The sequence below is a fragment of the Ammospiza caudacuta genome, chromosome 2, assembly GCF_027887145.1.
Source record: "Ammospiza caudacuta isolate bAmmCau1 chromosome 2, bAmmCau1.pri, whole genome shotgun sequence".
Lineage (NCBI taxonomy): Eukaryota > Metazoa > Chordata > Aves > Passeriformes > Passerellidae > Ammospiza > Ammospiza caudacuta.
The window spans coordinates 6,720,713-6,735,154 of NC_080594.1; the positions used below are offsets into that span (position 1 = coordinate 6,720,713).

General features: G+C 37.4%; 1 protein-coding gene across 3 annotated transcripts in view; it reads right to left on the minus strand.

Annotated features, from left to right (window-relative positions):
- CADM2 (cell adhesion molecule 2) overlaps positions 1–14,442 on the minus strand; it is a 569,374-nt gene that overhangs the window by 151,573 nt on the left and 403,359 nt on the right. For all 3 annotated transcript variants that reach the window (XM_058825123.1, XM_058825124.1, XM_058825122.1), the window contains one exon: positions 9,436–9,585. In XM_058825123.1, coding sequence (XP_058681106.1) covers positions 9,436–9,585 — 150 coding nt within the window. The remainder of the gene's footprint in view (positions 1–9,435; positions 9,586–14,442) is intronic.

The window sequence follows — 14,442 nt, forward strand, 5'->3', positions numbered from 1 at the left end:
AGAACTCTGTTATCAAACCAGGTTCTGGGGTGGGTTTGGAATCAATCTACTTGTCTCAGGCCTAGGTAAGGCAAAGTGGGAATTCTGAATCATGCTGATAGAAGAGGCTTTTCCTATTCCATTAGTATTTTCTTACCTGGCAGTCACTGTCCTTCAGTCTAATATGCTTTGGAGTTCTTTCCCATCCACTTGGGTAATTCTCTAAAAATGTGTTGTTGAATCCCTCTTCTGAGCTACATTTCTCCTTGACCTGCTGTGTTTTTTATTCCTGCAACATTTACTGACTGTTAATCTCCACGTTAACCCTTCTAAAAGCAGCTGGAATGGCAGTGACTGTACCACCTGCTGTTAGTGTAGGACTGCTGAGATTATATTGCATTTCATTTCAGTTCCCGTTTCAAAGTCAGCTTTTGATTGACTGCTTCCAGTACCACTACCCAGGGTGGTGCAGAATCTTAAATTTTGAATGTGTTAAGTTACATCTGTGTCTGTGAGCCATCCTAAAAATGTTATTTTCAGCTGATCTAATTTGCTTGGAGAAACCCTGTGGAATCGGGACAGACTTGTCTGCAATATCTTAGCCAGCTCAGATGTCTCTTCGTGGCATGTTTTCAGGAGTTTCTGCTTTGCCCTTGGAAGATTTTTTGTCCTCCAGATGTAAAGTTATGATTACACTTGTGGTGTGATTTTTTTCTTATTTCTGTATCCAACATCACACGTTTCTGTCTGGGGAATATCTGAATGCTCCATGATTGTCTTTCCCTTTTAATCATAAATATTCCTATGCTTTTATCCTAAAGCCATTGCTTTATATACTGATATGTCATTTCTAAATATTTGCACTTCATTTTCAAATGCTGCCATTTTACTCCGAGAAGCAAAATTGTCACCAGACCTGAAAACATCAGGTGAAAATCCAGTTTTCAAATTCAGTTCTTTCTGTTCTCCATAGTTCAGTTTTCTTGGATTTAACAATCATTTATATGACAAAACATTCATGTTCTGGTCTGTCTGGTGACCCTCTTATTCCTATGACTCCGCTATACTGAATACACTGTGATATAACAATCAGCATTCTTGCCTGTCACATAGTTTCTCCAAAAAAATAACCTTCGCTTTCCCTGAGGAGCACTTCTTGCTGTGCTCCTGATTAAAAACAAAATGTCTTTTTTCTGCCTACCTTCACGTTTCTTATGATGTACAACGCTGAGCTCCACTGCTCCGGGATCTACCGCTTATCATCGCGAGTGTATTGTCCCACTTGCCCTTCCCTGCACTCCAATTGTTCCTCGCTATCATTTGCTCTAAGAGTTGTCTCAAAAAACCCCAACAGGCTCAGAATTTAATGTAACAGGCTCATTTTCTCCAGAAATCCAAGGTAGGTTGGCTCATCCACGTAAAAATCTAGTGCAGAGAGTGCAGATATAAGAAATCTCTCTTTGCATCTCTTTTACATTTTTTCCACCCCTCAAAAAAAAGGAATTCTCATTCATAAAATATTCTTTGCCACTTAAAACAAAAATAGCCAGCAGCCTGAGCATCATGAAACTTCATTACAGAGTAATCTGAGCAGTGTCATCACAACTACTGCTTCAATTCATCATATACCAATGTATCAGCTTCATTCTCCATTTAGCTTGAGTGCTGGTAAACTCAATTTCTGCACATACTGACACTTCAGCACAATATAATGCAAACTCCTACACTTTCTAACCATCTCTACAATACAGCCATTTACTCCCTTAATTCTGCTAAGAAATGGAAAAATAAATGCTCTAAGTGGGAGTAGTTCTACTAATTTATTGCAATGAAATAATATTCTAATGCATTGTAATACATTTTTAAAATGTAATTTTCATATTCATGCAGACAATAGCTGTCAAGATATTTTAACAGACTCCTGGTCCCTTTTATCACTTTATCTTTTTTAAGATGTGTGAACGCAAACAGGTTTCAAAAGTGGCAACTGGTTTAGAAACATGGGGTTTAAGGATAAAGTGAGACACTTGATCTCAAAAGCTCTAAGACAGCTTCTTTCCTTCCCCAGAGCACCATGGAACTACCAACCAAAATTATTTAGACTTGTTTACTATCCATGAGCCAGAGGGAAGCTGTACTGGGCTTGGTAGGATAGAATTAATTTTCTTCATAGCAATCTGTATGGTGCTGTGTTTTGGGTTCATGACCAAAACAGGGTAGAAAACAGATCAGTGCACAGAATATCGCTGAGCATTGTCAAGGCCTTCTCTGTCTCTCACTCTGCACCCACAGTGAGAAGGCTGGGGGTGGCCAAGAAGTTGGGAAGGTACACAGCCAGGACTGCTGACCCAATCTGACCATGGAATAGTCCATAAACAGAGCAATAAAACACTTGGGAGTTGTCTTCCCCAGGTAGGGACTGTTGGGACTGGATGGCACATCACACTGCTGGTGGGACAGAATGAATGAAGGTGGGACAGCCTTTCCATTACTCGGAAATTTTTATTCCTATTTCCTTCTCTTATTAAATTCTCTTAAGCTTGATCTTTAAGTTTTTCCTAGTTTTGACCTTCTGATTCTCTCCCCTACCCCCTTGCAAGGGAGTGAGAGCAAGAACCCATTAGTAAGAAACAAAATTGCAGCTGAACACATTAACCCAGGTTATCTGTCCCTATATGTCATACTGTGGGTCTCAAGGAAAGATAAGACCTGGCCAGACAGCCACTGATATTTGTCTGGCACAGATGTGAAATCAACAGATCTGACCAACAGAAAAAGATGATCTCAACTACATATATTGGAATGACTACTCTAAAAGATTTTTATGGAAAGCTCATTGTGAAAATTCTATTGCTACCTCATACAATTTTTTTTGTTCAGTGCAAGAAGCTTCCCAAGTATTATAAAGCATTTACAGACTATTGCTATTCAGGTCAGGGAGAAAAAAAAGAAGATAAGATAAAATCCTATCCCTCTGTACTAACTTCTCCCAAAAAAAAAATCCTTCAATAATTATCTGTATAGTTTTCTTGCATTTTTCCCATTGCTTTTCATGCTACTTCATAGGTTGACTACAAGGTATTCTCTCCTTGAAAGGGTCTATTAAACTCTAAGTAACAGTGAATCTAATTTATATGTGTACCCTAGGATGGGGTTAAGCTTGGTCATCATCTCCTGTCTGATACCATCTCCACTCAATTATGTAACAGGAAGCAGAGCATGCGAAGGTGGAGACGTAAGTCCATTCATCATCACTACTTGATTTCACATTACCTAAATGCTAATGCTCTCCATCCTCCCAACAATGCAGCTTGTCTGCCTCCCTGTCTTGCATAACTAATTTAAACAATGTATGTTCTGCTTTCCTTTCTACTGCAAAAAGAATCATTGTTTTCTTTGCTTCTCTGACTCGTGTTTTGTACGAGCCTACTCCTTTTGTCTACACGCTCACCTACATCTTAAATTCAACTGCTTACTAGAATCATTAAATGTCTACAAGAGGTAAGTTCACGATTCCTCCCCAGTCAGGAATATCCTCAATTATTTTTGTAACTCACAAGTACCTCTGCTTGTTTATGCAGATTAGAATCTGAAGCTGAATCACCAGAGAATGGCGTAGATTTGGTTTATACTTAAATCCAATAGCTGGAGCCTGTCTGCCACCAAACAAGTCAAAGAATGAATACAACTATCTAGGAGGGAGTTCAGCATCTATAACATCAAAAAGACAGGATTTTCATACCTGAAAGGACCAGCCTTTTGGATAACAATTCAATCACCATTTTAATGTTATAGTAAAAAAAAAAAAAAAATCTCTGCACTAACGAATCCTTCTAAACTGACATACATGCCACTGGAATTAACATCCCATGCCTTGTACACAGTGAAATTCCATCTCCCTCTAAATACCTTTCTATTGAGAAAGAAAAAGGTCAGGAGTTGTTCGTATGGAGCTGATAGCACATCCCAACAGTCACGAGAGTTTGATTAGAGATGCGGCCTAAACTCTCAAAACACACATGCAAGTTCCAACACAATACTGCCAGCCCTGAGAGGGAGCAAATGCTGAACCTCACAGGCTGCTGCTGTACCCAAACATGTCCCCAAGATCACCTGAGGCACTGTGCCTATCAGGGAAGCTCTCAAGGGCTTTGCAAGAACAGTGGCCTCTCACAACCCTTGTCTAGCACCCCACTATCTCTGAAAGGTATTGAGATGATGGAGATCTACATAAATGCCAGGCACTCTTACACGTGAAAAATCAAAGGTCATCTAGAGAAACATATTCTGCTGCTGAGGGATGAATAATTCTGAGGCTGGAATATCCTTTCTAATTTTTCAGCAAGACATGAAAGTGCTACTACTGATGAAAGCAGAGGGGACATGTACCCATCTACGATTAGCATCAGGCACATGTCTCATCAAAATCTGTGTCAGTTTGTGGCAAACTTGTCATGGTCAATGTCAACACACCCTTGTTTTACTATAAAGAGACTTGAAAACTTCCCTGTTAAGGTGGAGAGCAGATATTTTACACTTGCACTTGCCTGACTGAGCAAAACTGTTTGGTCTGTACACACCAGGTACAGATTCTCCTCCTTTTGATAGTCCGATTACACATTTTTATACTGAGGAGATTAAAGACCTTTGATATCAACAGCCATTGTTCAGTTGTACATTCCTCCTTTATAACTCAAATATCCTGCTACATATTTATCTACATTCCCTACTGAATGGGAATATGAGAAGATGGCTGCTATAGTAAGTTGCATAAAGGTTCCTTTCAGTCTTCTCTTTATCAAATATCTCTGTGTTTCCATGCTATGGCCTTTTTCTTATAGCTCTGCATTCATATTTATGTCTCTCTGCATTTATTGCCCTCTTAATCCTTAAGAAGTAACACCAGTGAAGATAAAATAAAATAACCTATATTAATTTAAAATAATATCTGCCAGTTCTACACTGTTGCACATTGTACTTCTTCCAAAGGCAGCTATGCAATTATAGGTACTTGGGTGCATAAAGTGATACGGAGGTTTCTATGGCAATTATTCATTTTAATTGAAAATTGTGTAGGGAAAGACTCATTTCAAGGGCAGCACACAATTTGCATTTGCTTCCAGAGAATCTGGACTTCCTTAGAGTTGTGAATTCCTAGTTTTCAGGAAGACACAATCTTTAAAATTCTCTTGGGGCAGCAGGGGTGGGAGACCCAGGTAAGGTTGTTAAGCTTATTAACATTTAGGAGCATGTATCCTTATTACATATATGAATAAGTATTATATAAATACTTATTCAGTACAATATTTTTCACTGTCTGGTAAAGAGTTGATCTTTTAAATGAAAGAGGAACAATTAAAAATACAATTTATACACAATATCCTTGAATCTCTGAGGTAGAGGAACCAAAAAGGACAGAAGTGCCAAAAAGGACAGCGAGGAGACAGGTCATCAGTGAGACCAAGTCCACCAGATCAAACATTTCTGTTTTCATATATTTTAGCTACTTTGTGTTAGAATAATAATGAGGACAAAGTTATTTCAGATCTTAATATATTTTAGAGTGTCAAAGAAATAGTTGGAGAGAAGCAGCAGTTTCACCTTGGTTAGATAATAAAAAAAGCTATAACTTAATTTCCTGTGGGAAAATAGGATTTCTTTCTCCTCCTTATTCCCATCACCACAATGAGTCAAACACATTTTAGGCCTAAATTTACAATGAAAACAAAGTAGATGTACTGCAAGTGATGAAAACCAGGAAACAACCTCTGAACTGTGATTTCACATTACTAAACTCAGTGTTGCCTTTTCCGAAGCAAGGTTCTCTTTTTTGTCTATATCATTTTAAGGGTGTATAGGCCAAGTGCCAGAAGTGTCCCCAATTTAAAAATAGCTCTTGTCTCCTTCATAAACAATAAATATATATTAATCTGATGTGAAGGTTGTGGGTGGAAGTGTTCTTTACCAGCCACACAATCCTCCTAACTGAGAAAAAAAACCTCTTAGAAAGAGGTGGCCAAAGCAGAAGAGTAATTTTAATAATGTGGTTTTGGTACTAATGTGCCTGGCTCATTGCACTTCTGTACTTTAGAATATCTAGAACAAAACAGGAAGAATGACTCCTAACTTCAATGTCAATGATTGCATCACTGTTCAGAAGAATGCAAAATTACATGAGTAATAATATATGTATCATCCATTTTTAATCAACTGGAGACTAATAATTAACCCCTTGTGGAAAGGCACAGGCATTTGAAGGTCATATTTCTTCCAGATGACTGACTGGTTTTTCCTTTATCACCAGAAATTCTATTTTAGTCAGAAAATGGCTTTGCAAGATGGGAACTAACTTGCTCGAGAAAGGAGCAGGAGCATGGAAGGGGTCTTGCCAAGGATAATCCAGCAAGGGAGTTTTGCACTGCATGGAAAATTTCCTCTATTTTTGGCACCTGTTCTGCCATATGGTGGTGGTCCTAAGGTCTATGGTTGGACTTGATGAGATATTAAAGGCTTTTTCTACCCTTAATTATTATATATACTTTCAGCTCTCATCTCTCTCACATTCTGTTGGACTCTCAACCCTCTTTTGACACTTACATTCATTCCTTCATTTTACCATTTGACTCTCTCATAAATATTAAAATATATAGCTATCAAAAAAAAAGATTTCTTGAATTTATTTTATGCTTCCAGACACAAAAGAAATACACTCTCACTCCTACATGTGCCAGTCACATAAATAGAAAATAACCTATTGAGGGGAAGTGAAGTTCAAAGTAAGCAAATTTGATTTATTTTTGAACGTGGCAACACTCAGAGTTACTCAGCTCCGATGGTGATGAAAGGCTGCTGGTGATGCTGCTTGTCTAAGCTTCTGTTTTCCAACAGAACATAACTCTGTAGCTATTCAAGCTTCCATTAATTTTCAGGGTTTGAGAAACACAGCTATTAAAAAGCAATGTTCATGGTGCTGAAAGGACAAGTAAGACCTGGAGGTTGGTTTTGGCTAACAATAAGAGATAGGTTTGAATAGACTCTGGCAGAGGCACTGCTGTCAATAAATTAAATGCAATGACTGGTTCTAGTAGAAAGCTGATTTTTTATAGCCAAATTGTATGCCTGGCTGGGAGAAGTGGGAAACAAGGAAAGAAAATAAGGGGAAGCTTATACAGCTTCACTTGCCATCATTTCCTGACAAAACCACTAATAAATATCTCTTTCCATTTTGGCTCAATAATGCAACCATCAAAAGAAGGTGAAGGAAATATATTTCTTACTTATAGGAACCCATACATATACAAACAGGAAAAATTGCCAGTGGAAGCTGTAGCTTCCCTCTCAGAGGCGGCAGAATGTTTTCCATGCAGGAATTGGACAGAATACTTGAGACTGGAAATATCACACAGAGTGCAAACCGCTGCTGACATAAGACTTAATATCTCCAGCTAAAGGATCTGCAGTTTTTCTTCACCACATGAAGACATTTCCATGTGTAATAGATGCAGAGTAATTCCTCCATAAAATTAGTCATCAAATATTCCTTCAAGTCTTGGGACGAGCTAAAGTTCAATAAAGACTGTGGTCCCTTAAATTCACACACTTGAGCTCTGCACATCTCCTGTGGGGAATATAAATTGCTTCTAGTACTTACTACTCTGTATGCCATTCACATTCTGTTGCTTTAATTCATTAAATTCAAAACTAATACAAACTTCAATTATTTGTTGTAAAGGTAGAGATTTTGCTAAAGCACACAGAAAATTCAATTCACACCAAAATGGCTACACTGCTAAAATTAATGTATTTGCAGTCCTTGCACGTCTTTCTCAGCATCCTTTAAAATGCCACTTATTTTATAAAAGATATAGATTTTCTGAGTATTGATGTGCCCTATCAACAGACAAGGTGCCTCTTGTTTTAGTTTTGCAGACATTACTTACCCACCCCAAATCACTAATGATTACAGCTAAAATGAAGGGGTGCATGTGATTTCAAAGTACCTGCAGTCCTCTTTCTCAGCACACCAGTCCTTTTTCTTAGCATCCTTTAAAATGTCACTTGTTTTATAAATATACAGGTCTTCTGAGTATGAGGTGCCCTATCAACAGACAAGGTGTCTCTGCTTTTAGTTTTGCAGACATTGCTTACCCAGCCCAAATCACTAATGATTACAGCTCAAATGAAGGGGTGCGTGTGGACAAAGGTGACAGCACAGCACTTACAGCTGGAAAGTTTGCACCTTATAAAACCTCTCATCTTCAATCCTACATTCAAAAGGTACTTATGATTTCAAAGAAATTGCAAATCAAATGATTACACGCTACAGGAAATTAGGTAAAAGAGAAAGGAACCACTTCAACACCATCAAGAGATTCTATTCAGCTATTATATTAATAGTAAAAAACCATATTTTGATTGCAGCTTCTGCAGGTATAAAATGACAGGTTTTAGATTCTCTTTTATTGAAGTGCACAGATCCACAAAGCGTTTTTAGTCCTACAAGATATTTTTAACTCTTATAATCATTCAGCAAAGCATTTGGACAGCAGTTCTTTAATTTTGAGCAGAGTAATAACTGCTCTTGTTAAAATATGTTCTAGAATATGTAGCACCTTTCAAAATAAATTCAAGCACCAGAATTAACTGTTGAACTTTTGTACTACTGAAATCAACACCAAAGCTTTTACATTTTTTAAAGCCAAGTGATGAATTTATTACTCCTAACTTTAATTTCTTTATAGAATGTACTGCAATCTTGACATTAACATTCTATTATGTAAAATGCAATGCTTTTTCAGTTCAATTCAATGTCTACAAATATGCAGTACTTCAAAATAATGTCCTCATTTTTGTAAGGAATAGATGTTTTCTGGTGTTTTGTTCTTCACTAATTTAACTTAAATGTAAAAATATCTGTGCATGGAAACACTGGAAACATCTGGACACAAAATCCAAGCATTTTTTATTAGCTGTTAAGAACAGCTACCACAGCAACTGTGCATTGCACCAGCAAGCAGACTGCTGTACACTAGTGGCATACTGTGGGATTATATACATAAATGTAAAAATATACAGAATATTTATGCATGCACTCATAAAAAAGAGTCACAAGTTTTATGGGCTACTACTTCTCCTGCCACTCATAAATGCTCTTCCAATATATTTTTCAACAAGGCAAAATTATCTTCAAATAAGTCTTTCAATGCAAATTATCTTAAAATAAGCCTTTCAAATCCTATTCTTTTTCTTTAATAATTTAAATATAATGTGCAAGACAGTATTTCAGCGAACCCCAGTCAAAAAAATAAAAAAATCACAAAATAATTAAAATGGAAGACATCAATTCCAAGAATATATGGGAAATGCATTCACATCAGAGTATAAAGGAGAAATGGTTTTAAACTTTTCTTTCTTATAAAAAACAGTGCAGGAGTATGAGTTCAGGAAACAATTTACCTTTCTTGTCATCGAAGTACAGCGTCTGTTGAGCCGGATTTGACCACTGGAGGGAGGTGTTATCATTTTGATCGACCCTGCAGGTCAAATTTGCTGTTCCACCTTCAACAACTGTGACGTTCTGTGTGAGTGGGAACTGCCCTTGGCTGCCTGAGGAGGGAGGGAAGGGATGCAGAAAGGAAGAGAAAAAAAATTAAGTTGCAGTACTGAATTTATTGCAGTAGCTTCCCACAGATGATAGACCTGGAATTCAATGTGATCTAGTCTGACCAAAGAAATAAATTTACAATAAATTTTTTAAAACTGCATTTACAATATATTCCCTATAACCAAGAAACAGCTGGATGAATTAAGAAATAAGGGTTTTCCCCCTTCTTTGTCCTCCTCTGTGAGTCATACTATTTAATTCCAAAGAAATACTCAGCACTTTTGTCTCCTCAGGCATACCAAAGACAACTCAGCACAGGCAATACAGTTAAATCATTGCTGAAAACATCACTGATAAAATAACAAAAATCCACAGAGTTTTTAACAGAGAGGGATGGGGCAACCTTGACTCTCTGTTTCTTTTTTACACATTTTAAAGGCCTCTCAGGATGATGCTTTCTGTGTCAGGATTGCAAAGTTGGTGGAGAACAAATGTAGTGTGAATCTAACACTTGATGCATGCTTTGTTAGGGGAATATAACCTGATCTCATATGAAAATGGAAGAGGTGATGTTGTAGGTCTCTTTCACATCTGTGGTTCTATCCCAGAGCATTGTCAATCACATGAAGTGCTTGCTGAAAAGTCACTGGGAAGGTTTCCAAATGCCTCTACACAATGGAGGAGCAGTAGCAGTCAGGTTCTTGAATCACAAGCATTTCCAATGGCATAGTTAGTGTTTATGTATGTTATAGCACACCCCTTGTCAAACAGCACAACACATTCTGACAAAAAGGGACTGCAAGAAGGGTGCACAGAAAAAATGGAAGTGGTTTTTAACATGGGGGGGGAAAGAAAAAAAATAATCAATAATCATTGAAGCAAGACACTTTATTGAACATATGATTGTTAACTAGGAGATGTATTATTTATTTGAGGGTAAAATGCAAAGGAAAGAAAACCTAATACTCCAAGTGAAATATATGCTTCTTTCTTCTCCTGCTTTTACAGAGATTCTATTAAAAGAAGCACTGGAGAGTAGGTAGAGATGCTTGCATAAGAAGTGTAATGCCAAGATTGACACTCAAGTGGGATGTGTCAGAAATGAAAAACCTCTCCACAGCCCTACAGGAGGGAACAAGCTCATAGATGTGTCACAAGCACATCAAGGAAATAATATATACAATATCCATTAATGATACAATACAAAATCATAAAACCTTCAGAGAAAAATTCTATTTTAGTGGCTCTTATCAGATTTGTTCCCAAGTAAGTTAAACTGAGGCATGTCCTCTATACAAAAGCATGAAAATATGAAAATTTATTACCTAGGATAAAGGTTTGCAGATGACCAGAGTAAGGAAGTACTAAATAAAAGATTAACAACTGAACTTCTATTTGACCTACTGATATTGCACAAACCAGAATCCTAGCCAGATTTTGATTTCCCTACATAAAATAATCCTGATGGCCTTAGACGTGGAACAAAATCACCCACATCAGTGATAAAAATATTTTCATCAAAATGCAGATCTGAATAACTGGTATAATTTTTGTATAAATATAAACTACAGCTGTCTGATGATCAAGATTTACCATGCACTGATATTTACCCTAAGAGGGTATTTACTATCAACAGGATAACAGATATAGTAAAAAAAAAATTGGAATACTAAAAATACCATAGCTAATTTAAATGATGAAAAAAAATAAATGCCAAAATTCTCATGACATCCTCTGTATCTGACACTTCATTAATCAAACCCTGCTTCTTGAAAACCACACAGTGAGAAATATATGATGAGAGAAAAATCATAAACAAGGATGGAAAAAAAAGAAAACAGAAAAGATTTGTAATTTCCTTCCACTTCTCTTTCAATTCCAATGTGTCAAGGAACTTCAAGATATTGCATAAATTGCTTATCATTTAAATTGGAATTTTTAAATCCAGAAAAACGCACACAGCCTGTTATTACTTCCACTAAATTACAGGCAACTTACCAAAGGAATAACCTTCTAAAGTGTGAGCTGTGAATGGGAGGCTATGTGGGCTAAAACACTTTTTGCCCACAAGAAGCATTAAACAGAACCCAGTGCCAGAGATGAGCACAGTGAAATCTGTCACTTCCATGAAAGAAGTGGAATGGGAGGGAGTTTAATACAGAACCTGCTGTATTGATTCAGGACCCCATTAACACAGATGAGGAGATCTCCCCATAATTACCCTGTGTTCCCTGGCTGATATTACAGCTCTTATCAAGAAGGTGTCAGTGTACGTGCACTCCATCATTTGTTAATGACTGCCAAGTCACAGACTCATCTCTGGGCAAGAAGTAAACTATTCTGATCAACCATAGAAATGGAAACTGTAGATGCCATAACCTGAATAGGTCAGAAGAATTTTCCTTTCTCTGACCAACCTAGTGATTGCTGATGATTTGGAAACAAGAATTAATTTAGAAAGTAAAAATAAGACAAAAATGATCATTGTATCTCTTGCCAACAGAGAATCTGTATGGTTCTGGAGAAGATGCACATAGCTTCATGGGAAGCTTGGACTGGAGAAAGAGGTACAGAGAAAATGAGAGAAAATTGAATATGGAAAGTAGCCTGAGTAGAAAGAAAGGAGCCTTTGCAGGACAGATAAAACTATATAAAGCAAGTCGAAATGAATGGATACTGCGCTCCTCTTAATGAAGAGGAAAAAATATTAGCAAGTGATGGGAGAACTAAGACAAAGAAAAACTTATGAGATTTACTTTACTGTTTGCATCTGACTTGGGATACTGAAGTAGGGCTGGAAGGACAGGAGAAGATGTAAAGCCCTGTATGAAAAAGGTGACCACTAAAGCAAGCATCACCATCCTGCCCTTTTACTGCAGTAAAAGTGTGAAAGAAGTGGATTATGCTACTAGAGACTCCTTAAGGTTTTTGAGCATCTGACAATATTTTGTGGCAGAGGCCTTGTTTCTGTTAACTGTTAACGTCTCCTAAGAAAAAAGCATTCCATCCTGACTTAGCAAGTTCAGTAGTGCAAAATGTAGTGGCCCCTTCAGTAACTTATTTCAGAGAGTAACAATCAGCACTGTTCAAACAAAACCACAAAATCTACTTCTGCTCTGTATTTGCCTTGCTCTAGCACCCAGCTTCCACAAGCTCTTGTATATTTTACCCTGCTCTGAAGAGCCCTCTCTTATCAAATTTCTCTTGTAGGTACTTAGAGACTGTGATCCTATCACCCATTAACCTTCCTTTTGATAATCTAAATAAATTGAGCTCTTAAGTCTTTCTGCAGAAATCTCATTTTTCTAATCCTTTAATTAGTCTGTGCCTCTGTGTGCCCTCTTCCATGTGTCCTCTTCTTTCTGAAGTGTGCAGCCCAGACCTGGAAGCGCCCCTGCCACAGTCACAGCAGGCAGAAATCCAAAGGGGATGCCACTTTTCTGCCAGTTTTGCTATTCTTGTTTGCACATTTAAAAGAGTCCCTTGGCCCCATGGTCAGACCCAGGTGTAGGTGAAGGTTTACCATGGGGCTGGCATTTTTCCTCATACACCCTTCCAGTTCTCTTCACTGCACTCAACACAGCTTTTTAGGCAAGTTCAGTAGAATTTACTTCCTACTTAACTATTAACTGAGATGACTGACAGGCATAATTGAGATAATGGATATGACAGGGATGCTGACCATCCTAAAGACAGGGCTACCCATCCAGCTTACTTGCTATCCTCCCAAAACATGGCTGGGAATGAATGACATTCCTAACCTTCACCAGTAGTTCAATCAAACACAAATATATATATATTCACTACAGTATGTAAAATTACATTCTGTTCCAAAATCAAATCTAGAGGGAGGACCAACAAATTTTACTGTCTATATGGAATACACTAATAAAGATATAAAAAAAAAATACTGGTAGCCCACATTAATAATTCCCTTGCATCTGAAAAGGAAAAAACTACAAAGTTACGCAAAGGTAAACTACAACAAGTAGTGATATTACTGCAGCAAGGAGGCTGCATCAAGAAATCATTGTCATCATGGCGTACCCCAGCCCCTCTGCTCATTTTAGAAGCTTTGCTAGCAATATTATTTCAACTTTTTGGACTAGATGGAGCTATGTTTGAATATATTCTACCACAGGTTGTTTCTGCCATGCTTTGTGGAGGACCAGTTCTCATATCTCATTAGCCACAAGCTGTTCCCTGTCAAGAAAGGCTTTTTTTTTCCCACCCAGAAATCATGGCTAAACTGTTTTTACATTTAGCACTGATTTTTATCTCAGTATGTGTCGAGTCTATGTTGAATAATTATCATTATTTGGTCCAGTTTGTAAACATTAATCATGTGAGTTCACCTCATGTTTTTTTGTTTATGCTTGGGTTAGGTTTTGTGCTTGGTTTTGTGGCTTTGCTTTTGGTTTTTGTTGTTGTTTTGTTTTTGTTGTTTTGTTTTTTTTTTAACTTTTTGCAATTACAATGAAAGCTCTTTAATGAGTTTAACACTCCCACTTGATGCTGAGGTGATACATTCTAATCAATTTACCAGGCTAATTATAAATGTGACTAGGCAGCTGTAAGCACTGAGAAAATACAATTCTCTCTTTAGTTTTGTTTGTGCAAAGGTCTTTTTTTGTAAAGTAAACAGTTATGTCACAAATGAAGAGCATTTCACATTATCAGGGCAGCAAGCTTTGCCACTCTGTATCAAAAAGGCAGAAAAAGAAATGGTTTTAGTTAGAGAGCATGGCCTGGAAAAGAGAGAGGCAGCAGTGAATTATCAATGTTTTGCCACATTGGTTCTACTTTTGAGAGCCTGGCAGACCAGTGTCCCCATGAGGTAAATTAAGTTTATCAGCATG